This window comes from Epinephelus moara, unplaced genomic scaffold, assembly GCF_006386435.1.
Source record: "Epinephelus moara isolate mb unplaced genomic scaffold, YSFRI_EMoa_1.0 scaffold1044, whole genome shotgun sequence".
Lineage (NCBI taxonomy): Eukaryota > Metazoa > Chordata > Actinopteri > Perciformes > Serranidae > Epinephelus > Epinephelus moara.
Window position 1 is genome coordinate 1 of NW_026078493.1, and position 27,579 is coordinate 27,579.

The 27,579-nt window shown below is 43.9% G+C and overlaps 1 protein-coding gene across 1 annotated transcript; it reads right to left on the minus strand.

The window, feature by feature from the left end:
* Positions 1-233: 233 nt before the first annotated feature.
* LOC126386923 (ras-GEF domain-containing family member 1B-A) lies at positions 234-27,501 on the minus strand (the record flags this gene model as incomplete). Its single annotated transcript, XM_050039494.1, has 11 exons — positions 234-2,777; positions 4,956-5,028; positions 5,988-6,111; positions 6,643-6,738; positions 10,974-11,069; positions 12,684-12,763; positions 15,139-15,241; positions 15,903-15,998; positions 16,976-17,050; positions 18,362-18,577; positions 27,364-27,501. Coding segments are annotated over 11 exons (1,122 nt in total), but the record flags the coding sequence as incomplete, so codon positions are not given.
* Between the last annotated feature and the right edge of the window lie 78 nt (positions 27,502-27,579).

Here is a 27,579-nt window from a genome sequence, read left to right on the forward strand (position 1 = left end):
ATAGTATGTCGTCCAAAATCATGAAAAAACGTCATGTCGTCTAAAACCATGAAGAAAACGTAATCGTATATTTAGCATGTTGTCAAAGTTCATGAAAAAGGCTTAAGAAAAAGTAATATAGAAGTCTTCGTACCTTTTGTCATTAAAAACATAATAAAGTGTGTTATAACATATACTGTTACCAAATATACTTTAATGCCTCAAACATTTGACAAATGCACAGAGTCACTTGATTCTTTTAAAACATTCTTTTATTAACTTCCTCTTTAAACACTACTAATTCATTTAGAAACAGTTCCTCTATCCCATTTCAACAGTCCAAATACAAATAAACAAACACAGGGAGAAAGAAAAAGCAACACAATATGTACACAATAAACCACAACAGCACTCTGTGTTGAGGGAGGAGCAGTCAAGGCAAAGCAGACATCAGTCATTCAACTTCATACTCTGAGCCAGTACCTTGAAAAAATAAGTGTCTCATACAAACGTGTATAGAAAAATAAAAGTTAAGCCAATATCAGAGGACTACTCAAGCAATGTTATGTACCTAGTACAAAATTAAATAACAATAAAATAATAGTAAATATTGGCATGAGGACATAATGTGACTACACAAATAGATTTATAAATAAAACAAACATGGAGGAAACTGTACTTTTTTATATCATATGAAAAATAAAAACATACAAAGGATAATATTCAGCATGTGTGGGGTTGTAACAGAAATCCTCAGTTCACATTTTGCAACCACATGAAATCCATTCACTTTTCAGACTGAACCACCAGGGGGCAGAACAAGCACACTTATCTTCTACATCAGAGCAGGAACAAAAGGGCAAAGGATGAATGGTGGCCTTCAGCCCGGCTTATCTTCCCAGCAGCAGTGGGGCTATTTTAACACTGATTATCAGCAACAACAGGAAACACACTATCATCACACCTTTCATTTAAGCTCACTGCTAAAGGACTCAGTGTGCCTCCAATGAAGTGCTCCTTACATCATCCAACAGTGTGTTAAAGGGACACTTCAGTTATTTTTAAGTGGGGTTGTATGAGGTTCTTTACTGTAGACAGCATATGACATATAGTAGATGTCAGTCTGCACAGCAACAGTTTGGAGAAGCAGGCTGGAGTCCAACATGGAAGCAAAGCAATACACTGCTGTGGATGGGGGCCAGGGCCAAATTGTAGCCCCCCCCCCAAAAAAGTCCCACCCAAAACCAAAAGTCAGTATCAGTCAAATGTATGCTATATTGAGAGTATTGCCACTGCTTCAACTTAATGTCAGACAGTGATTTCCAATGGGAAAATGTCGCCATTTTATCGCTTTCTTCAATGCCAGACTCCATTGACAAAAACAGTAATTTTAGCACACTGAACACAGGAGCTGCTGGTTTACCTCAGATAGTTAGTTTGTGTTATTGTGTGACTTTAACGTTTAAAACGTTTAGTTCGGATTCACTAAAGTCACACAATAACACAAGCTAACTAACTAATCGAGGCAGCGGTCGACCAGCAGCTCCTGTGTTCAGTGTGCTAAAATTACTGATTTTGTCTATGGAGTTTAGTGGCTTTGACGAGAGCATAGATGGGGAACTCAAGCCAGTAAAGTAATGGCTTTCCTCCTGGATTGGGCTGCCTGACAGAAAAATAATGCACTGAAAATACTCTCAATATAGCATACACATGAAGTGATATTGATTTAGATCGGTGGGACTTTTTTAAGTTGGCTAAAATTAGTTTTTTAGCTGACCCCATCCACAACACTGTTTCGCTTCCATGTTGGACTCCGGCCTGCTGCTCCAAACTGGGGGCGTGCAGACTGACATCTACTGTACGTTTTTTATAGCCTATGGATAAGTACCCCATACCGTACCAAAAAACCCAAACAATCCCTTTAATCCCCAATTGCCATGTCCGAAAGACGCTAGCAAAAGGGGTTCACTGATGCTTCAGTTCATTCAAAGACTGAGGCCTCGAGTGTGTCAGAGATAAAGGAGGAAGAAGTGTTGCTTCCTGCTGAAGAAAACCACAAAACTTTATACAACACAAACAAAAAACCTCAGTTACATCTTTCAAATGCAGCCAGTGCATTTTTTTTCTTACACATCACAATAAACAAAACCGTCAGAAACATGACATGAAGAGATACTCAGGTATTTGTACAAAAGGAAGGAGACGAAACAAAACTACAAATAATGGCTAGCTTAATGTTTAACAACAGTGTTGCGGGCAAGTTTTGAGTTCTCCGTACAAACGATGCTGGCTTATGGAACCAGAGCGAATAGTCGAGTTAGCCAACCAGCGGCTAACTTTGTAGCTTCAGTGGAAAAAAACGTGTTGAAAATTAGCGGGGGGGGGGGAACAAATGACCCCAACAACTCAGTTTACGCTCACAGGAGGTTTATATCAGGGCGAAATGCTTCAGACGAGAAACCTCGGCACCCCTTGGCTTGTACTGTGAAGGTTTGTAGTGTTTCTCTTTTTAAAAAAAGACTACAAAGTCATACAAAGAGAGGAAAAAACAGCTGTCCTGAAATATACAGCACAAAGAGCAAGAGGGTAAGGAAAAGCAGAGCTTAATAGAAATCTGAAGCTGGGGGGAACACAAAAGATCCTCGCCAGTCAAATAGAGATTGTCGTTTCCCTTCCAACATGGGGATACTTTGTTTAGACAACAGCGGCGTCGACAGGGCCCGGCTCGCTCGTCAGGGGTTTGTCTTCGTTCTGGTTTCTTCTGTTCAGAAGTTTAGACCCTGCTTAGCAGAGTGGATCTGTAGAGGAGAAAGAAACCGCTGTTAACATCACATGATGAAACTAAGTGGGAGAATTCGCAGCACATGAACCTCCACCACACACCTCCTTTTACAGTGCACTTAATTGTACCCAGTATTACAAAAGTTGGATAAACACATAGAACTCCTCACTTTTTCCCTCCTAAAAAACAGATTTCAGTCAAATTTAGTGGTAATTTTACAGTAACTGTGATTTCATAAAGCAGGATGTGAGTCGCAGCAACAGTTTGTCTTCAGCTGATTTCCAGAGTTGATTTGTGAGCCGACAGACAGTCTGTTGAACAGAGTCTCTGCGATCTGAGCAACACGTTCTGCTGACGCTGCTTGGCTAGAATGAAGTGACAGATCGTGTCGCAGTGGAGGCAAAGCTCAGGGGGATGTGGAGAGAGTTGGCAGGCGATCAGAAAACGTGACCACACACACACACACACACACACACACACATTAGAGTGGATTCACTCCGGCTGGGCTGAACCCAACACTCACAAGGCTCTGAGTCCAAAACCTGCTCTCACCTCTGACCCCTGCCAGCAGATCTGATTCATACATGTGGGTGGTTGTTGGGTGTGTGGGGTCCGTTTTTGGCAGCCTGCAGCACGCCTGTCAGCTGTGACTCATGAGTTCACTGTTCATAAATAATGGCTTTATTTTTTACATGTCTGTCTCATGTTGTTATGTTTGGGTTTCCCCCCTTCTTTGTAAAAACGACATCTTTCAAAAAGAGTCTGTGAGTAAGGCTGTGGAGAAACTGGATTTAGATCATCTTTGAACGGTTACACACAGCTTTGCTCATTTTCATTACTATTTTCTGAAATATTTCTAAAGCTGCATTAATTCATTTTTGACCATTAGGGCGAATAATCCTACAGCTGGCCGACAGACGCACAGTGCTGACATGTGAGCACCTTGTTAGTCTCGCGTAGTCAGACCTGTCTCCACAGCGCTGTGTCAGCTCTCCAGAAAGTCTGGAATCACTGATTATCTTTCTGTTACAGGGGGAAAAAACACTCTGTTAAAAGAGGCTCTGGATTTTGTTTCTTTCGACCAATCACAATCTTCTTGGGCGGCACTAAGCCAGGACGCAGGTGGAACATTTGCACATGGGTTGACGAACACTGTCGTTAAAATGGCACTGACATTCCTTTTTGTATCGTTCTGATTCATTCTCTAAATTCTGAGTTTTTTGTGGGTCCGTGAACGCAGCGCAGGCTAGTAGTTTGAGGAGTCGCAGGGCGGATAATTGATCAGTCGATCCAATCAGAGCTGATCAGGTCAGATCGATGGATAAGAGGAGCAGCTCTTAAGACCCAGCACAATGAACGGTTTAGTTTCACTCTCACTGCGCCTGGCAGCCTCTGCAACTCGACTCACTAACTGCTGAACGCATTAAATAGCAGTCCACTTCAATACAGTTGTTTTTTGCCTGAGTACACATGAACCGTACTTGAGGTCACCTTTTCAAGAGGACTTAGATACAGGTTGATGAACCACGCCCAGGTGCGGCACACAGTGTTCCCCCCAATCATACAAACTAGACTTTGTAGTGAAGTGTGTTCGGATACGCGCCTCCTCAGTGTATAGTTACATTTAGTGGAAGTGATGCACCCGACTGATTGATTCATGATTACTGAACGACCCGTTTTGTCACTGCGGCAAAAACTCAACATCCCAGATTCAGTTTGTGTCAATTAAACATCAGCGTGTGATGCTGAAGCACGAGGAAATATCCCTCTGTCAGCTCTCCGGGGCTTTCTTCAACCAGTTAGAGCCAACTGAACAAAGCTGATTCGCTCTCATCCATCTTCACAAACACACACGTCCAGAGTGCTGTGTGATAACGGGGGTACTGTGTGTGTGTGCGTGTGAGTAGGATGTAATTGTGTAAAAATGACTGATGTCCTCTGTGTGTGTGTATGCAAGCGATGGTGTGACAAAGAAGAATGATGAGCACCTGTGTGTGTGTGTTTAATGCATTTATTGAATAGCGTGCGGGTCAGCATCAGTGTGACCTACATCTCTGTGTCTGCCTGGTCAGCGCAGAGGCAGGAGGGGATGTGGGGTGACAGGCGTGATTGAAAGACTCCAAAGCCCCGAGGGGGAGTGAGTGTGTCTGTGTGTGTGTGTGTGTGAAGAGGGAGACGGGGCGTTCATACACACCTCAGAGACTTCCATCTGTCCTTCTCCATGTTGTTCTCAGGACCTTCGCTCTCGTAGGACGCCAGATACAACGCTGCCAAGAGGAAATCAAAGACCCATCATTAGAATCATCAAAAATTGATTTTGAAAATTTGACATCTGCTCAGAAAAATGGATTCCTGGCATGAAAAAAAAAACTGCTCTGACTGGCTACCCCTGATTTCCTTGACTTCTAGTCCAAGCTCAAGATATTCAAGACTCTGGCACACATTAGCAGTTTGTTTCAGTCCCTCCAGCATTTCACAGGCTGTATTTTGGGATTGTTGTGGACTATTTTGCTTGCTTTGTTTTTGCAATAAAATTTCAGGGCAAGTGAAAAATCACAAAATAAGTTGTGATGGCGATCGGCTGTTTACTGACTGTCCCATCAGCTGTGTTTCTTCACTGACAGGTACAAAGACATTAGATTTTAACTTCACTGGAGCCTAAAAAATAGTTTAAAGTGTCCCTGAGGCTGCGTTAGTGTTTACTGAGCTTGTCCCTGTTGCTTCCCGTAGTTCGGCTGATTCACATATTCCAATTTAAAATCAGAAGTCATCACTTTCTCGCATGTTTCAAGCCTTAATCCAAATTCAAATCAACCTGCTTCCTCTGATTCTCTGTTCATGCACAAATGGTCTGACAGGAGCATGTTCTCTATCGCCTCACACTGATGATAGTGTTGGCTGTAGAAGAATCGAGCGCTCACAGCTGATTGGTTCAGTTCGGTCGGTGCACTTCAATGTCAGGAGGATTTTACAGACCTCCCTGTCTCTCTCTGATAAGACAGTGATAAGAGCCGGAGCCAGTGACACACGACTTTGATGTGGATTAAAGGAGACCGAAACGATCAGCGCTGCTCCAGTGTGAGAGCTGATAACGACCTGCGTGTGTGGATTTGAGGTTTAGCAAGAAAATAGTGTGTTTTCTGTGGTCTGCTGTATGTATGTATGTATATGATGTGTATTTTGCTGTTAATTATTGAGTTCCTGTATCATTCATTGATAAACGTACCATCTTCAGTGAACACTGGAGCCGTCAGCAGGTACTGCAGGATCTTGCGATCCTTCTCAAACGGACACTCCACTTTCTTCCAGGCCATGAACTCGCTCACTTGTTTGGCCAGCTCCCAGAATTTCTGGAATAAAACCCAGAACACACACCTCAGGTTAATATTCAGAAGGTAACAACATGTGCATGGCTCTAGCTGACTTGACTGTTACTCCTTCACGCCAAATAATGAGCCAGGTTTATAACCTTGTAGGGCTCCACTGAAGCTGCCCGGTGACCTCACGTACTGTGGTTACAGTCAGCTGTCCTGATGTGTTAATGTGTTCAAATGTAGTGTAATAAAAGTCACAACAGGGCAGGACCAAAGCAGAGTTTCCCAGGATAGACTGAATCCTTAAAATAGTGCCTGATTCAGTGGAGCTGTGACCAAAGACCAGTGGAAACACTTGCAAGACTCTGGTCACTGGTCAGTGTGTTTGTTCCATGGAAACACAGCTGAACTCTACACACTCCGGCCTCACTTCTCCATTCTCCAACACTCTTTTAGGGAAGTGGAAAGAAATGGCACCAAGTCCGTCGCCTTGTGTAGTAAACAGTGACGTCTAACACGTAATATTTGCTGGGAAACTCCCTCTGGGGAATTTAAAACTCTGCTCACCTCAAAGTTGATGTGTCCGCTCTGCAGCCTGTTGGCACACCCCTCGTTGAGGAAGTAGATGTCTTTTATGAGCAGGCTGAAGAAAGGGATGACAATCTGCGGGACAACAGAAAGAGAAAGGGATTTAATTTCACTGAGAAGATGCGAAGGGGGGGATTTCCACATGACACACAGGTGTGTGTGATCTCTATAAATATCAATTCAAAGGGAAAAGGATTACAATAGACAAAGAGGATCCTTTATAACGCTCGATATCATTCCCAGGGAAACACAGAGCCGCTTCTCCTCTGGTTATACACACATATTTAATCAAAGAAACAGGCCTGTAGCAGCCCGTACAAATACGACCTTTAATAACCTAAAAAAAAATACCAAAGATGAAGTAAGACTGGAGCAGAGAGGACGAATTTCCCTTTAAAGACGCCTAAATAATTCATCACCATCCTCGTACATTGATTCAGGTCACTGCACGTCTGAGCGCTAACATAGATGCTGATGTAGAGCAAGGTGGGGAGGAAGCTCCAGACTCCATTCGAATAACGGTCAATTTTACACTGATGGGATTTTTTTTTTTCCTTCTGTGGCACTGAATCAACACACAGGAAATCAAATTGGCCGGCTGGTTAAATCTGACATTTATCAGTTGCTATGGCTGATAAACAAACAGCGTTTTTGTTCCTGAGTGTGGAGAGATTGCTGCAATCTGGCACGCTGACCTATAAAAAACTCAGTCTGTCACCTCTTTCCTGGCAGTCCCAACACGCCCCCACCCAACATTATCAAACATTCATGATGGTGGAGCTTTTACAAGTTGGGATACCAGAGGGAGAACAGCAGACTGAACAAATTCATCACATGCACATTTTTGTTGCGTTGTGTGTGTTATAAGTTGGCCAGAGTCGCTCTGATTGTGTCAGAAGTTGCACTTGAATAAACCGACCACATCCTTTCCTCGTTAGTTCTCATGACTCCCTCTCATGTGTTTTTCTTTAACTCTGTTCTTGGCTGACTCGTATTGTGAGCTTGTTTGTGTGGAGCTGTGCCTCAACACCACCCTGGAAACAAAATTTGGGTGCAGCTGACAACTGGTTAACTCGATGTCAGTGAAGTCAGAGAGTCTGCACACAGTGTACTCTGAGGGGTCTGCAGGGGCTGGATGTTGTTTACTGAAACACGCTTGTGCGCCTGATCTGAAGATTGTTGTCATGGCTTCGCACACGTCTGTGCGCACATGTTCTGTTTTCAGAGAAAAAAGCAGAGCAGAGAGGAAGTCGTTGTCACAGCTGGACACACAGGAGGTGTTGAGGGCCTGGAGCCAGAGGGGTGCCAGGTCTGGATCTGTGGCACAAATTACACCCACTATAGAGGATGTGTCTGTTATAGAGCTGCGGCAATTAGTCAATTAATGAATTCGCTGATGGTAAGACAATTAATCAGCAACTATTTTCATGACTGATCAATCATTTCAGCCGTTTTCCAAACAAAAATGTCAAAACACTTCCAGGTTCCAGCCTCTGAAATGTGAGAATTTTCTGCTTTTCTTTGTCATTTATGAGAAATAAATGAAGAATCTTTGAGTTTTGGGCTGTTGGTTGGACAAAAGAAGCAATTTGAAGAGTTTATTTGCAACTAGAATGAGCGGCTCAAGGTCGTACGCCTCCGCGAACCAGTCGAGTTGCAGTTATACATCCATGTCTGCAACAACATGGATGCTTCACACACATCTTCCCCCGGCAGCACAATCTACACAGCGTCACCAGTGCAGTATCTGATCGACTGTCTCCCCTTCTGTTCCTGACTTACGACGTTCAAGAGAAGTTGACCTTTGACCTTCTCAATATATAATGTTATCACTTCATTGTATAAGACATCTTTGTGAAATTGTATCATAACTAGAGTATTAATTATTGACTTCTAGCCCAAAAACATATTTTGCGAGGTTACAGTGCCCTCTGACCTTCAACCACTAAATTCGAGTCAGTCGATCATTGAGTCCAGGTGGACGTTTGTGCCAAATTCCCTCGAGACACTACTGAAATATTGCTTTCATGAGAATGAGACGGAGGGACGAATGGACAACCCGAAAACACGAGACAAGTACTTCAACAATCGATAAGGTGATCAACAGAAAATTTATCAGCAGCAACTTTGAATGATAGTTTAAGGAATCGAGCAAAAACACCTGGATTTTAAACTGTTGGTTAAACAAAATGTCTCCTGGGGCTCTGGTGATGAGAATCGTTAAAGAATGATTTAATAAAGTTAAGGCTTCATCTGAAAAATTAGCTGCGACCATAATTCTAAGCGATCGTATTTTTTATTCCTGAGGTTTCATTGGCTCCTGGTCCTAGTTTTAGTCTTGTTGCTTGATCAGAATCTTTACTGCCTGTTCTCATAGCCTTCTGTACATTACGTTGTCACACAAGTTGGCTTAATTATTATAGAACTATTGTACAAGTGGATCCTGGAATGCTTTAATGTGTTAACACAGCATCAACCTGCTGCCTTATGGCCTCTCTGCACGTCCAGAGCAGACGCAGAGTCCCAGTGTGTCAGTCAAACCCAGAGCTCCTCCACACAGTCTACAGTGCTTTGATTAAAACAGGCCACAGAGGCACATCATGTTTCATGTTGTGTAACTGGGTGTAATTTGGAATCTTTTCCACATTCTTCTCTGTTAAACGTCTTTGTGAGCTGTTGTTGCAAAACCAGACGTGATAGACGCTTTCACATCAGTAGTTTGGCATTTTAAGAATGACAGAGCAACAACCTCTGGAGCATTTAAATCTTTGTGTCCTCAAAGCAAAGAACAAATCCACAGCAAAACAGGATGAGAGGAGCGTAAACGCCGGCTCTGTTGATCCTCTAACAAAGTCAACAGCACAGTGGACGTCTACAGCAGATCATAAACAACCCCTCCCTTAAATGAGAGGTCACGAGGGCAAGAGCATACCAGACTTCTTGGGAACTTTCCGTTTCACGACCCCGACCTCTTGCATGTTTGCATTTCTGAGCTCCAAAAAAACATCCCTCACATACCTCAGGGAGCCAGACTCTTATTGACAGTACACTCTGTCTCCGCGAAAAACACACTTATTCAACAAATAATGCATGAGGAGGGACTAACCACGTACGTCTGGCAGCCCACGAGCTCTGTGCTGGTTCAAATTCGGTCAGAGCGGGCAACTCAAGACGCAGCAGAGAACACTGTGTGATCTGGCAGGCGCCCATGTGTTCTCTTTCCTCCCTTGTTGAGAACACAACATGTTTGATGAGGAGGAAACCAAGACCCTCCTCATATCTTGACCCACTTGAACGCACCCTCCCGTGTCCCCTCTGAGCCACACTGTTACGCAACCTCTGTCCCGCGTCCAAGTCCACTACAGTGGCTGCTGATGCCGTAAACACGATGGGGACGCAGCTCCCAGACGATAACAAGGCACAACGAGGGACAGCGCTGCGGTTTGTTTTACTGCTGCAGTGCATGAGGATAACAACTTTTTACATAACTAATGAGTGCGTGGTGCTTATTCTGAAACTGAAAGGTCACTTTTGATTGCTCCAGCAGCTGTCAAGTGCTCTTTAGCAAGACATCAAACCCTGATTACTCACTGTACTGTTGAAATGTAAACCAAAGTCTGCAGCGCACATGTTCAAACTTACGCAGTTTATATAAACGGTGGCTACTGGATGCGTCACAAAAGAAATGTTTGTCGACTTTTTGGCAAGTCTCACTCCATTAGCTGCCACTGACTTGACTGAACTCAGACTTTATCCAGAACTTGACCTGATTTCCCAGTAGCACTGGTGGTGAAGGTTTAGCAAGAATTTCAACCTTTATTTAAATGCCAGCTTTGAATTTAATCTGCGCTCCTCACGTCTGCCCAGCACAGGACATTCACATGGGAGCTGAACTACGGGTGTTAAGATGAGGGATGTCTAGAGAACTGAAACTTTGGTACCAAGTCGATGCCAAATACTTAAAAGTCACAGTAGCCCATTTTACACTGCCTTCTCAGGGCAGGAATTTTGCACCGTTATCAACCTCGTCTGACCTCACGTTTCCAGGCAGTTAAAGACGCAACGGCCCTCAAAATCGGTTTGTTTTTTACTGTGGTATAGAAATAGGTATTGAGAATAATGGAATTCCTCTTGTATTGGTATCGACTACTATATTTCTGGCCTCATCACATACCTAGTTGAGATTATATTCTAATGCTCAAAATTCAGAAAACATCGTCTATAAATATACACTACCAAATGTGGTCCGACAGCTCAGTAATAAAAGCATCACATTGTAAAGTGTGTGTCGATGTGTGTTGAGGCGTCACCTTCTCTCTGCTGCTGTTGGCGGTGATCGACCTCTGTGTGGCTCCTCTCAGCGCCGTTCTGTAGTTGTAGAAATTGCTGGAAGGATCCATCTGGTGCTACGGAGAGAAAAAGAACTGTGTCAGATTGGGTGCGGGATAACGTTTGATGAAAAACACAGATCAGGAGAACAGCTGAGAGGATCTGAGAGGCCGACGAGCTGTCGATTTAACATATTTAGTTGTGTTTAACCCACTGAAAGTACCGGCTCCTGTTGTGATGAGTCAGACAATCTTGGTTTGCAGGAAAGAAAAGCTGATTTTGTACAGTAAATGAACCAATAATAACAAAAAACAACACAAAGTCATGACGTTTGTCCCTTCCTGCATCCTGTACACAACATTATAACTCAGCCCCTCTGTGTTGTGACACACACCTGTCTAAGTTATGGAGGAATCAGGAGACAGATGATGCAGTCTGTGACCTCGAACAAACCGAGGAGCACATTAACTCCACGCCGACATCACAGCAAATTAACGCTCCGTGGGACAGCGAGCTCACCTCAAATAAGGCTCACAGGGACAAACCGGGAGGGTAAAGAGAAATCATCAAAAGAGTAAAGAGGTGAGGAGGTGTGTGATTGACAGAGAGAGACGCAGATGAACTCCGGGGAGACATGAAGGGAACCTATAGAAGCAAGTCTTTGAAAGCTTTCAGATCCCACAGACGCTCCCAGCCCGACTCGTCTCCACCTCAGATCTCCTCTTTCAAAGGGCCGACTGATGGCCTGTTGAGCCAGCATCTTCCCTGCACAGTCTGGGGTTTCCTCGGATACCGTACATCTATATATGCAGAGCATGGTGGGAGGACAGGGGATATCTTTTGCTTTTATGCACTTTTTTGCACTACTTTTCAAATAAAAACCATTCCTGACAAAAGCTGAGAGGACGTCTCTGAGTGGTTTGGATATTGGTTTGTGAAATTACATATGGAAGAAAGAGGAATCATATAAAACTGAAGTTGTTTGGCTGGGCTGAAACTAAACTTGCTTGCTGTACGTGTAAACCCAACAAAGACAAACGGGAAAACAGACAATTTTGGTGTCTGAATAAAAAACAACAACGCAAGTTAAACAACCTCAGATTTTGGTTTACGTCCACCTATGTGAGATCTGAGTGAGTCACAGTCAAATCTCAGCTCTCCCACTCAGATCCATGTTCGTAACAGCTTTCAGCCCGACTGTGTTTATCAGTCTTTGTCATTGCACTTAACCCAACAATCCGCCAACAAAAGAAAACGCTCCCCCACACGCCCACAGCACGGTTAGTCATGAGTGTCGAACACAACAAAACCATGGAGGCTGTTAATGTGTGTGTGGGCGAACGGGAAAACACACGCTTAGTGTGAGAACTGGACAATTAAAACTGAGGAGAAGATGCGAGAAAATGAAGACAAATGCAGATTTTATGGACGTTTTATATCCAGAAATCTTTATCTTTTTACTGGTTTTAATAACCTGGTCTGTTTGTTTTGGAGAGGAGGAGACCTCTGTGGATAATTGAACCCCTGGTAAAAACCTCCTGAATGATGAGCACTTAAAGAATTCTAACCGGGAGAAGTTTCAGCTGGTTGCACTCCTCAAAATCCCCCTAAATCTTACACACTGGACCTTCAGTGCTGCCGCACAAAACTTGTGCACTGCATCTTATTTCTACCTTCTCAGGCAAACTTACTTCCAAGATGTCAAACTTGGCCGTCTTGACTTTACTCCAGGTCTTCTTGAGCCGAGACACAGGACTCATGTTCATCCCAGCTGCAAGACGGAGAGACAACAACATGAGAAAAAGACAATGAGAGAGATATCACAACCAAGAACAAACCCAAACATGATCGCATTAACACATGGCATTTTCCCATTCAGCCAGACAGACGCACACCCCCCACCCACCCACCACCCCTCCGCCCTTCCTCCCATGGCGGTCTTCCTTTAACACCCCCACCCTGCTCCTCCTTTTCTTTCTTTCTCCTGTTGTTTCTTCTGATGCAGCGAGGCAAAAGGCCGCAGGAACAATAGAGTTAACACACGCCTCGTTTCCCCTCCCAGAGCTCTGCTTCCCATATGGTAATCCTGTGTGTGCGCCTGGTGCAGGTTCAGGCACCGGGGGTCACCGTCAGAGCAGAACGACACAAAACAACCCTCGAACACACAAAAGGATCCACAGGCAGAAATATAAACCTCTAAACTGCTAAAAGCGAATTTTCTTCCTGAACTCACTCCACCTCCCGGGAGACGGTTTGAGTTTAACATGACACTTGAGCACTGCGGGGCCGAAATGAATGACCACGGCGGCATGTGAGTGTGTGTCAGGACGTGTCTTGACTGGGAAACGGCTCCATCCACTCACAAAGACACCAGTGTGTGTGTGAGGACAGGTGTTGGCTGTGGTAGCGGCCCCGCTGGGACACACACTCCTCTTTATGGGAGCATTAATATATCGTTGATGTCTTCCTTTTCAACGCCAACACAATGTCGCAGAAGTACAGAGGAGCCACTGAGGGAGCGTGTGTGTTTGAGATATTCTTCTACACTAGAGGTTTTTACTGATCCAGGACGTGAGTCAGGCCAAGTCAAAATCATTTTCAGTCTAGTTTAGATCGGGTAGGATCCAGTTCTTTGTCTTTCCAAGTGTCAATATGTCTATATATACACAGGTGAATAAGACCTTCTGCTGTTATAATCTGTGTGAACTAACCCTTTAATAAGATCACTAATACATTGTCTAACCCTGGTGGTTCCCTGGAGACGATGCTGGTGGAGATGGGATTTGCCTGTGGCGTTCCCTGTTCTCACTCTCAGGGGAGAGAGACAGAGAACAGCTGGCACTCCCAGTATCCTCTCCTCTCCTCCGTCATCCTCCCTCTCTGCCTCTCCCTCCTCCGTCATGTGCGCTCACTCTCTCTGGTGAGTGTTGACCATCTGCCTGGATGGTTTGTTCTGTGTCCTCCTCCAGCTGCCTCCCCCCACCACCCTCTCTGCTCTGGACACACAGATCCTCCCCCCGCCTCCTCCCCCTCTCAGGCCTGTGAGGATGACCAGATGCCCTCGACTCTAAACACTGGGACATCTCTCAGATCCCCGGAGCCCCTTGGCTTGTTGGCTTGGACCTCCAGCGAGTCTCTAACCCGTCTGAAGTGCTTTAAGGGTCGACATGTGTCTGATTCAACCTGGGTAGTTCGACTAATGTCATCGCACCAAGCAGCAACCTCCACTGCTGAAAAATGAAGCCAACGGGAAAACTGCAGTTCACTGAGTGAGCATAATTAAGGGCGTGGCTGCTTTGACTGATTGGTGGGTACCATCAGTTGACAAGTTGCTACCATGACATTGTTGCTGGTCCAGATTTCTTCTCAGTCATTAGTTCAAGGACCTAATAGCATCATACTTGCATTTGGCCATGTTGGCAAGAAGCTGTCCCTTGAACCAGCAACCTTCAAGCTATTACTTTACTTCTCTAACCTTTAGACATGTACAACTAACCTCTGATGTTACGGAACTGGATTTTATGCTTTTGAAAAGTCGCCACGAGTCACAAGGTGCAAGAAGGTCAAAATGAAACGAAATGAGAAGGCCCTGCACACTTGGGTTCAACTCAAGTATTTAACAGTAAAGTCAAGTTTTCTGTCACTTGACGTTTCCACATTACCCACAATACTGCAGTGTGTATTTCTGCAAATACAAGCAGTCAAATGTCAACAGCAGAAAGCCGAGGGGGAAAACTGTCACTGAGACAATTATCTGCATGAACTGCTGCTCCGTTCCCTCTGCTGCCGAGTCTCCCTGATATCATTAGACGCAAGTAAATTACGTACATTGGAAATGAACTGGGACAAAGTCATGAGAGGTTACTGCTACAGGGGGAGATCACATCGCCGCACCAAATTCTCACTGAACAACAGATGCATTTACCACGCTGATGTGATTTACTGATGACCGGAAGGAACGCAGATTGGAGGGAACAAGTGCACAAATGAGACTGACAGCATTTTAAAAGTGTGACAATCATTTCTTGGTTAATGAATCTCATCTTGAACCCCAGTTCAGGTTACAAGCAGCTGTCCTGTCTGACGGTACAATAAAAGCATAACTTGTGTGTCATGTTGTTTCACAGAGAAGGAAAAGGAACTCACAGATGATGGCCATGAGGGAGTTAAAGTTGCCGATGTTGAAGCATTCGCGTGCCACGTCGATGAAGAACTCGATGACTCGAGCTCGGTGCTTCTTCTTCACAGGCTGTTAACAAAATGGAGGACATTAAAAAACTACATTAGGAGAGACTGCACGGTGGGGTAAATGTCTTTGTTGGAAATCAGGTTGTTCTATAAAAGTGTATAATCATTAAAGCAACGTGCAGAGAGCACTGGAGTTTGCTTATACTTCATGAAACATTCGAGGTTGTTCTTTTTTGGGAAGCAGTGACGTATTTAAGGCATTTTGTTGCCGAAACAATTAAATGATAACCTGTTGACCCTTTGCTAAGTCCCGTCCCTGGACTTAGCAAAGGGTCAACTGGAAACTGAACATATTTTGGTCAGTCAAAATGAGCATTTATCTTTTTTGCACTTTTATGTAACTGGCTGAGATTTGCCTCCAGCTGTGTCCAGCAGCAGCAGCAGCAGCAGCTGGGTCAAGTGCTGAAATGACTGCTGGAAAATTACCAACAACATTTTTGATGATCAATTAATCACTCAAGTCCACTGTCAAAAACAAACATCCGCTGTTTTGGAGCTTCTTTAATGAGAGAATTTGACATTTTCTTTTATTAAAATCGAATGTTTGGGTTTCAGACTCGTCACTTTGAGCTCAGATGGACATTTTTCAGTCTTTTTTCTGCCTGCAAAGCAATCAACATTTCTTATTCAGGACTGAACTTGGTCTCGTGCTCATTACTCACCATGCAGATTTCTGTAGCCACCAGATAACTGAGTCTGTTGAACCATTCGACATAAGCTTCCAGGTTGCTGGCCTTCTTGTGATCACTGAAGCAGCTCTGCAACAACAACAGACTTTTAATTAGCATGCCAGCTAATTGCAAAGCAAAAATAGTGCTGAAGTGGAAAAATTAAGCTGATATTTGCTTTTTTTATTCCTTCCCTCAGTCACACTTGTGCATCATTGAGCATGAAAAATAAACTCTTGGCCATGCGGACCTGTAGCCAATCACGCTCAACTTCACTGCCTCTATAAGCACAATAGTGGTCAATGTTATTCACATTATGCATGCTGGTCCTTTGTGAGGATTCCTCTTGATCTAATTCCACACATTCCTTTGGCCTTACGCCACTCGCCCCCATGTAGTGTTTCCAGCCAGTGGACACGCCGAATTTTTAACATGCAAGCACACACTCGCACACAAACACACACACACACACACACAGTTATTCCCATCTCTTCCAAGTGGCTTGTTGGAATACGAGGCAGGCTAGCCTGAGGCACAAAGGCAGCCTTAACCCCCCATCACCTCGCTTCCAAAAAGGGGGGCTGTTGCCTAGCAGCCGAACGCCAGACAAGAGAACCCACCGCCCGACACACATACACACATTTACACACTCACACACCCCTTACCCAAAACAAACCCTTGGCAGCAGTGGTTGCTAGGAGATGAGGTGCATGCATGCCCATCTCATCCAGACACTGGGGTGATTTGAGGAAATTGTCAGTGAGGTGTGTCTGAGTGTGTGTGTGTGTGTCTGAGTGTGTGTGTGAGAGAGGAGCGGATATTTGGTCTGCTGCTTCAGTCTAGAAATCACCTGCCCTCACTCTGACCTGTGCAGCCGCTGGTCTCCGTGTTGTGTAAACTCAACATTTGTCTGGAAGAGAAACTAGGCCATCTCACGTCTAACCCAAAGCAGACGTAGACAGAGCAGGTCCACACGTAGGACTTCAGCCAAAAAAGATTGCGTAACTATGACTGTATATGCTTCCCTTATCTGGCGGTTTATTCTTAGCAAAGCATGCAGACGTTACCTTATCGTTGTCCAGAGGGTCCTTCTGGACGAAGGCCTGGACGAATTCTTCAGGTCCGATGTAACTGAGTCTCTCCTGAGAGAACAGAAAAAGGGAAAATCAACTCTTTGCACCCATCTTGAGTTTGGTCAGTGCTGATGAAGCTTCTGCAAGAGTTTGCATCACCCTCAAAACCAGCACTTAAAAATAGCATTCGAGGAATCATCAGGAAGTTTAGACATTGTTTGAGTGACATCACTGAGCCAGTAACATGAAGCATTCTTCAATCAATTCAATAGCTAATTAAGGCTGACGGTACTTAATGGATCCTTTCTATGGTACAACACTGTGATTGATGGGTGCGCTTCCATTTAAATGTTGCAAAACCTTTAAACAAATTTCTTAAATTTCCACAAATTAAATCGTGAATCAGTTTTTCTATCAACTACTTTGATGCAAATATATTCAGGAGGATGTGACTGGATTATATAATTAACCAAGTAACTTTGATATATCATGGGACTTCATGCTGCCTCACACCTGAATTTCCTCTGATCCACACGGTGGTTTTATCAGCTAAGATTTCAGATTACAGTTAAGTACACTTCTTTTCTGAGGCTTTCTGGTGGAAAATGAACACTTTGACTACAATAAAAGAGGCTGAGAAATACTCCGGTATCAAGGTGTGCTTGAAAAATCAGTTTCTATTATCCTTTATTGCATCTTACACATCTCAAGTAGCCATAAAGATGTATTTTTTTTCTTGATTCTTAGGGTTTGCATTCAGTTTTTTTAACGCACAAACTAAAAATGTGCATAAAAACATGCAAATTGATGTTTATCTTTCGGATCTGGGGAGCAACCCTCAATCAAGCTCTTTTTTTAGACTGATTTGTTTTTCATTGGTAAACTGAAACGTAATGAATATAAAGCTTTGGGTCAAACGCTGCTGTCTATAATCAATGCTGTGGCAGGTCGGATGTGGGAGGCGCCGTGGCATTCGGTTCACCTCGACCACCACACTGATTTCTAATCCATCATACATGTCAGGCTCATGCCTCTTTCACATGTTCTCCTCTCCAAGATCGATTTGGTGCTATTCTCTTTGGCTCCTGTGCCAATACGAGTGCGAGTCATTGGCAGGACTTGTGATTGTTCTTTGGAAAATGACATTTACATTTTAATTTGCTTTGACGTGTCACAGCAAATGATTGATACGATGGGGTGATTTAAACTGATTTCTAAGGTGAGGCTGAAGAAAATTAGCCTTCTGGGCAAAGTCTGGCTCGATAACGGGTTTCTGTGGATCAGTGGGCTTTGTCCTGGACAAGAAAGACATGAACTAATACATCTAAATACAAAAAGATAATATTTGGACAACTCCTTGAACGTCTGGGTTGCTCTCACCAGTTCTATGTGCGTGAGCTGCTGGGCGACAGTGAACGGGTCGTTGCAGATGGACAGCATGTCTCTCTGGATGGCCGCCTGGGGTTTCGCCTTAAGAGCAGTCAATCGCTCGGTTGCCGTGGCGTTGATTTTGACCAGCGCCTCCTCGTACTGGCTGAGCACCGTCAACCTCCTGATCAGACCCTGGCTCATCTGACTGACCGCCTTCCTGTAAACCTGATGGATGGACAGGAAAACACAAGCAAGGGAAGGGGAGAGGTGAAAGAAGAGAATCAGTTAGTTAGAGCTCAGTGTTCAGGAGCTTAAAACAGAATTTTATTCACTCGGGACTCCACGAAACAAACTCTCGTTGGATCATTAAGGAGCACTAGGGAACCCCAAACTCTTCCCCATAAACTAAGGCTTCGTTCTCCTGCTCTCCAGCTCGGTACAGGTTTGAAACGCGATGGGGACCCTGCTGTTAGACACAGTTACATCAATAAGAGTGTAAGGACTCCTTTAACATAGATACTATGAACAAGACAGCAAAGTGTGATGTAAATGTGACCAAATTCCCAGTAGCATGTGCGCAGCCACTTTGTTTAGCTCAGCTGTAGGCATTTTAGGTTATTCCCTAACCACTCATCTGTGGCAGGGAGTGATAACAACCTCACTGGAATTTACAACACACACATTGACTACACGTCAGCAGAACTGACTGCAGACTGATGCCAGCTCTCAGCCCAAACCACAGAACGACCCTCAGAATGCGACGCCTCCTGTGTTTGTTTTGCAGAGAAGCATGCTTTTGGTGATGCACTGGGAGGTTCGCTCATAATGTTGTGCAATCCTCTTCCTGCCGGCCTCATTAAGGTCTCTCAGCTCAGCGAGGGGGGGACTCTTGGCTCTATGGCCTCAGAGGTCGTCCTGTTTTGAACCTTCCCTCGGACTCCAGGCCACGATTAGATAAGTGTTCAGTCCCCTCACTGACTCAGTTTAGCACAGACGTTGCATAAGAGGGTCTATGGAGGGAAGGGGGACATGTGTGTTTGATTTTGTGTATGAGACTGTGTGTTATTGTGTGAACATGAAGGATCCTGTCCATGGCCTCTTTCCATACCACTGCTACAGGCTGCCCAAAAAATCTGGGGTGCTGAGGCCCCTTTTCTCACGACCACATCCCTCCTCCCTGAACTTCCTGCCAACTTCAGTCTCCAGAATCTGGGTTCTCCAAACAAGACTCCAGTTCAACAGGGTGGGAAGAAACACAGCTCGCCTTATAATGGATGTGGAGGCCCGGTGCCGAGACAGCAATCAAGTGTGAGGAGTCGGTGCGGCGCTCAGGCACTCGGGGAAAAATGAGCGGACTCTCATCACTCTGCTGGAAACAGCCAGGGCAGGACCCTTTTTGAAATTCACTTCCCCGGGCGTGACTAATGCATCTGTCTGTGGGTGATGTGGCTGTGATAGGTGTGATGGCACATGAACAGACACATTCGCATGTCAACCGATCAAACTGCGGCTCCGTGGATATTGCAATCTTGGCAAGGGGTGATTGCGAGAGCACGGCTGAGAGAAGAGAAATGAAGTTGTAGGAAAAAAATGAGGATTTAAAAGTGGTGTCAGGATGGACCGAGGATCTGAGAGATCTAATCTAATAATTATCTTTGCACAAAGTCCAATGACATTCCTACTAAAGCCTGTGATTTATTAACTTTATTAATGGTTAATTTTTCCAAGGAATTGATTATGTCAAAAATTTGCAAATCATTTTGACATCAGATGCTTCTCCTGCTCTGCCAACACAGCAGACAGTCAGCACTAGTTGAATGAAATAAAAGGGGAACTCCTGGACCCTATTTTCCAGTGTTTTTATGTCAAAGGAGACTCCTGGGAACAACAAGTTCTTAAAATTGGTCCAGTATTGAGAAAGAATAAATGCTGCAGTCAGCAAAACAGGCCATAATGTAGCCACTAGGGGCAGGCATGCCCAATTTATTTATGTCCAAGAGGGTGCTTGTTTTGGCACCAATAGGCTCAGATCATTATTCTGAGTGTCTGACAACATTTTAGAAAAAGGACCCTACACAGAAATCAAACGGCACCTTTTGCTTGCTCTGTTCTGTTTTGTGTTCAAGTCTTGCTAAAGTAGAATTCCCTTTCTGCGCACCAACGCAACAAACTAATATTGGCACTCCTCTCCTCAACTCTCACTAACGTTTTCTTCCTGCAACAAGTCACCTCTTGCGAGATTTCAAGACAAAACTTCACTGGCTTCCTGTTAGACATCGAATCTATTTCAAGGTTCTACTTTTTATCGTTAAGGCCCTTCATAATCAAGCCCCTTCCTACCTGTCTGAGCCCCTTTATATCTACACACACTCCCGTACTCTGAGATCCTCTTCTGCAACCAGCTCACATCACCATCTGTCCACTTGACTACCATGGGTTCTGTTTGATTTTATGATCTATGGATACATTGCTGCTTTCTTTAACTGTCTTGTAAGTTGTCCTTGGGTGCTTTGAAGGGCGCCAATAAATAAAATGCAATATTATTATTATTTTTATTAAAACTTCTCATTTGTGAGACTTAGACACAAAAGACTGGAGCAAGCAAATGGAAAAATGTTGCATTTCTCCGTAGGGTCCTTTCCGTATTGTATCCAGACACTCATAATAGCAATCTCAGCCTGTTCACGGCAAAAACAAACATTTTAAATGGACATAAATGGACAGGGCACACCTGCCCTGAGTGGTTTCATTGAAGCCTGTTTTGTCTCTCAACACTGGAGCAATTCAAAAATTGTTGTTCCCACGAGTCCCTTGGACACAAAAACATGGGAAAATAGGGTCCAGGCTGAAAAATACCAAACTCACCCTTTTATGTCAAAAACTTTAAATAATCAATTACTCGTTAAACTCATGAACAAAGCAAAAATGCCAAATGTTCTCTGGTTCCAGCTTCTCGATACTTGTGTCTGTTTTATATTATAAATTGAATGCATTAGTTTTTTGGGACTGTTGGTTGGATAAAGGGAGCAATTTGAAGGCATCATGTCGGCCTCTCAGAACGTGTGATGGGACTGCTTTTTTACTATTAAGTGATCAATCCAAAAAAAACATGGTAGCTGCAGGTCTACATTAAATATCTCCATTCAGACACTGTAATATCAGCGTAAACACTGTACACACTCAGCTAAAGCTTGACCGCACTCCTGCACAGTTGGATAACAGTGAGACACACCACCAGTGAAAATCGCTCCAGTTGCCACTTCAAAGTCAGCCATCTGCCGTAGCTTCTGTCCCCACTACAAACAGGGGACGGGCCAGGGTCGGATAAATATAGTCACAGATCTTGGAGACAACAGCACGCCTGACATTTCTAAGCAGAGGGAGTCACATTTGCTCATCAGAACTATTGGCGTTACGAAAGAGGGGGCCCGGCGGGGGCACGCTGTTCCCTACACTATCAACCCTGGCAGCCGTCCTGAGGTGGCAGACGGCTGCTCAGTACAAGTCACCACAACTGAGCGCGTGGTTGCTTCATGCCATAGTATCACTAGAGGTCCTGTTTTTCTTGGCTGAGTGCTGATACTTCCTGTGGAGCACCACCTGACCCACACAAAAGGCCGGACTGTTTTAAGCAGGTTAGCCAAGCAGCACTAATGAACGGATAGTAAAGGTGCACTGAGCAGGATTATTTTATCCACAAGCACATCCATGCTGCCAAGTCACGATGGGGCAGAGATACCTCCAATGCACCTAACCAAGATGTACCAGCCTCTCGCATTCATTTGCTAAAAGTTCAGGTCCATTCTGGAGTCACTCTGGCAAAGTCGAAGTCAAGTCAGGGGATTGTAAGCACTTTATCTATTGCAAGACTTTCAGGTTAAAGTCAAGTCTTTAGAAAACTCTTCCTCTCCAAAACAAAAGTCTTTTATTCAAAGTGCAATGGGCATTTTTACTCGAAAAACTGACCTGCCACAGTTGGTCTTCTGGTTCTGTATGTTTAAAGTTTTTGGCTCATATTTAATTCCCTTGGTAAAGTTAGACGATAAAGTTGTCTTGAATCTTTTTCTGCTCTACACAGGAGCATTGTGATAACTTTTGTTATGAACCAGACAAAACACAAGCATTAAACTTTGTATTTCGGCAGTTACCTCACTGGGAGAGACCACTATCCAGATACTGATATAAGAGTGCAGTGGCACCTGTCATGAAAGGGTACTGTGCATGCACCACTTGGATAAAATACTGTAATGTTTGTCCAAGAGTCTGCTTTTTATCAAGTGTACCAGGCAACCAGACTGGATATATAATGTGGGATCTGTTAAATCAACCCAACTTGTCATAATAAAGCAAAAAAAGAACCTAGTGCAAAATAAAAACTGCACATTTTGAGGGAAAGCGAGACCTTGGTACCATCAAATGAGGTCAGATCAAGATCACAGCGCTTGTTTTCTTCTCGACTGCTGCTTCCCTATATATCCAACCACATCCATAATGACAGTCTTACTACAGAGATCAAGGTCCTGGAATGTTTTGAGTGTGGTCTGGACACGGCTTTGACCAGATGTTCGGGACATCTATTCTGGACTCAAACCCTTTCCCAGAGCACTGCGGTCGACGCTCTGAAGATTCAGCGTCTAACTCTGCACTCGAGACCTGCTGCTGGTTAGACATTTGTGTTTTTGTTTTCAAAACATGATTTCCAGAATCTGTGAGAAACATGAACGCAAATTAGCTCTGATCAAACCCCGGCTGTTGTCGCTGGACTGCTTCCTTACTCTTTAACTGCTGGACTTCTTGGAAGAAATGTCTTGTGCCACTCACACTACCCACTGCAAGCAGTCATGTTTTATTATCACGGGTTATCATCTATGGATACATGAATAAACTATATCACAACTTTACTTCCTCAATATGTTCTTGTAGCGATTCCTGAACCCGAGGCACCAAAGCTTCCCTAAGAACCATTCAGTTGAAAGACCGTTGCTGGTCACGCTGCGCTAATCATGAGCACACATGCCCCTGGCTTACATGATATCACAGCACATCTGCAGGGTGCTGTAAAGTAATGTAAAAGGCTGCTTTGTCTACACAGTACACACATCTAGTGTTCTGAACCTTTATCCACTAAAAGAGCTTTTTTCTCTTAATGCCATATGTCAAACGTTCTGTTAATGTGGGGTCGATCAAAGGCTGCATGCTGTGCAAGAACGTGGTCCAACAGCATGAGAACTAGAACAGTGGAGGTGGTCAGTTTCCGGTCTAACCAGCCTGGTTTGGTGTACGAGCTTGAACTGGTTTGGTTATATGCAAACCAGCTCAACCGGCATTGTCATTATGGCATTAATCAGCCACATCTGCCGACAGTGTCACAGCGCTAAATATTGCATTAATGAAAAGCACCATGACAATGTGATTAACTTCATATTATCTTTATGACCGGACTAAGGACAGGCCGTGTGCAATTTATTGCTGAGCTGACGCTCATGTTGGCAACATGAAGATGAAATTTCAGTAGAGGTGAAGAGAGCAGCACACAATGCGTTTGTTAACTTAAGTTCATGTGGTTTTTTTGAGAGCCGTGAGAGAACTGGCGAGTTACTGGAGAGTTAGTCTCTCAAAGAAACTAAAACTGTGCCAGATTGAAAACATGTGGGTTTAAAGCCGCCAAAAGACGCATCCTAACTGGCTGCTGGCGGCCTTTTAGCTGAGCTTTAGCGTGATGCCGTGTTTCCATTTATTCCCGTTGCTCGCTTTGAAAGCACCATAATGGACGAAGAACGTCTGATCCATGACATCAAAATGAAGAATTATCTATAGATACCTTTTTATTTCACTACAAAGACCAAAATAAGGTGGCAGCCGGCTAGAGGGAGCTCGCCAGAGAGCTAAAAGTTGCTAAAAACAAGCTAGGCTACCTGCTGTTGGCTAGGTACAAAAGGACACAATTTGTCAACACAAATGGGCAAAAAAAGCAAAAGATAAAATTATTTTGCAATCTGGCAGTTAGAGCCACTTTCAGGTTCAACTTTTACCTACTACAGGTAACATGGTTGCTTTTGCACACAGATGTTTCCTTTTAATGAGGGATTATAAGCAACTTTCTATTTCACCTCCAGACTATCTGGGTAAATAATAAACAATGGGAGACAAATTAAAGGCTAACCCTGAATAAATGAGCGGAGAAGCTTAACCACTGCACAGCAGATGCTTTCTAATGACTTTTAGGGAGGAGATGTAGAGGGTCCCTGCAAATCAATGCAAAATTATGCAGGGCTGGGTGATCACCTGTGGTGGCCCAACACCTTATTAAGCCACCTCATGTTGCTTTTTGTACTTCAACTGTAGCTGAAATGTGTGATTGTCTTGTTTAAACTCGTTTGTACTGATGGAAATTATGGCCACAGTTAAGAAATATATATAAGCAGGATGTAAGAAAATAAAAAGGTAGGGGGAGGCTACACTATTACTTAATAGTGTAGCCTTGATAAGACAGAAGAACACCTGCGGCTTTCAATTATGTGGAAACACTTAAAAAAACGAGGCACGTTATTTTATTCTGTTAAATGTAGCGAGCATGATATCACCACGAGAGAATCTTGTGCTACATGACTTTGTGTTGCCTCAAGGCTAGAATCGATTTTCAACAATCCAAAATATCTTTGGAGGAGTGGTGTGTGGTGTTAATGCCGACCGCAGGCAATCTACTGTGAAATCAAAAGACGTTTGTGTGACCATCAAAACACGGCACCTGTGTGTATGAGCATGACTGAGCTAGTGTGTATTACTGATGCTCAGTTAAGATGCGTTTTATGTCCGAAGGGGGGGCGGGGCTGCACAAGGAGCTGTAAATGTGTCCAAGTGTCATGTGAGAAACGTATTGATTTCTAGATTAAATCAGGATCAATACTCGTGCTTGCACTATTGATGAGTCATGTGAACCCTGCATTAAAAACAGTAGGGGGTGGGTTGTGTTTTTCTTGTGTGGAACCTCCTGTCAGGACAGATGGATGTTTGTGCCCTCCATCACTGTCTGGTCCTAACAAGCCCCCGCTGCCTTATCGTTAACACCAACCCCCACAAGGTACACTCACTTAACTCAGACACACAAGCAGAGAGCAAACAGAAACGTATGTGCAACTATCAGGACATGCACTGGAAGAACTGATTCGTGATGACTAAAGTACGGCGTTCGCACACTGTATTTTCAATATGCGTTTTTTTAATACATCATCCGACACAAATAGTTACACACGGAAACCTTGGACACTGAGTCTGATGTGTTTTATCGTTCTATTTGTTATGAAAATTCGTGATTTAAGACAAAATGGAAAGACACACTGGCTCCCTTGCTTCTAACCACCCAAAGTGCCTCCCAGACTGTCGGCACTCTTTCTCTACACCTTACATTTTGCACTGTGGTTATCTGAAAAGGTTGAGCTGTCCTCCGTCTCTGTCTCCACACCTCCTCATCATCATCACTCAACTGAATACCTACTATCTGACCTGTTGACAGTAGCTATCGGAGTTATGATAGGGTACTGAGCGTTCTGTTCCTCTTTCTTGTTGCAGCTGTAGTGGTGTAGTAGAGGGTATACGCAGGTATATGGGGTATACCCAACTTTTTTCCTGGCTGTATACAGTATACCCACCTATCAGTCAAAAAGGCTTTGGAATATATAGGACAGTATACCCACTTCCTCTTTGATAACCTAGCCAGTTGCACTCCCAACTCATCACCTACCATGTTTTTACTACTTCTTGGTCAAACAACTCTCTAAAGGCTTTTGATGGATGCGAAAAACACAAAGTTTAATGTGTTACGAAAACTTTAAGGACAGACTGACGTTTCGGAATAAGTGTGCAAAAGTTTGGACAAATAATAGACTAGATGTGCAAAGGCCTTAACCCAATTATTTACCCAAACCAAAGAAACCTGAAGTGGGTTAGCCTAATGCTAATCGTTGGACCCTACTTCTGGTGACATGAAGGAGAAAGAACATTGCCTAATAAAGCTTGTTAAAACTACCTGAGAACTCCTGAAAGTAAAAACCTAAACAAAGATGATGGTTTGACAGCTACATTTAGCATTTAGCGGGAAAACAACTAGCAAGAAATAGCTAGCTGTTACATGACATAATGTCCTTAAAACTACAAATTTATGCTTTAACATTTCTGTTTGTGATATTAAACAAACAAGATACAACAGGTCAATTTTTTGTGCTTAATGGTGTTAGTAGGCAGATTTGAAGTTTGAACAAGCTAGCTGTTTTTTCCTGCCCCCAGTCTTTATGCTAAGCTAGCCGCCAACCATCAATCTTCCAATCTAACTCTTAGCAAGAAAGCTATTAAGCTGATTTCCCCAAAATATTTAGCTGTTCCTTTGAGGAACACTCGTGTAGTTTCATTTTAAAAGTCACCGTGTTGTTGTTACGTTAGCTTATGTTCACACTTCCTTTCATATGGCACCCAGAGCATGACTCACTGCTTATCAAAACAACTTTCCTGTATCTAAATGTCTGTCAGTGGAGGGTCTGCATGTGCAACAAAGATAACAGAGGGTCCGGGACAAAAACAGTCCTACCCCACTGAATAAACTTTGATCCAAACAGCGCAGCAGAGGCTAATGGCGCACTAAGCCAGTGACATTCAGCTCTGCAGCAGTGAAACAATCCAAATGCTGCCTAGGAAGGAGCACCACAGAGACGACAAAAAAAGCCACCTAGCCTGTGAACAATGGGGCTTTTCTCTCAACCCAGCCAGCCTCAAAAACTGCTTTGTTGCCAGAGATACCCCCCCTCCACGTCCCTCCACTGCTATCTGCAAAAATCTGCCTGTGCCTGTAGCTTTGCTGCACGTGCGGCCTATAAAACAGCACTCCGCGGTGATAACACTTAAACATGCTATTATCTAATCAGCAGACAGGGCTTTTGTTACTTAACTCATTTAGTATAATTAACTTTTTTGTTGTTGTTGTTGCGTACAGTGTGCAGCAGGAAGAATAAAAGACTGACCTCGTCTCCACTGGCCAGCCGGTGAGTCAGCTCTTTCAGGCTCCGCATCATCCTCTCGTCCCTGAAGTCGTAAGGGAAGGTTTCCGTCCACTCTGTCAGCAGCTGGAGGATCTTGGGAGCGATCTTCCTGACTCTCATCTAAAAATGCAAGATAAACACATTTGTACAGAGTTAACAGGAGGGAGAACCACAGATAGGAGCCTGACCACAGATAGG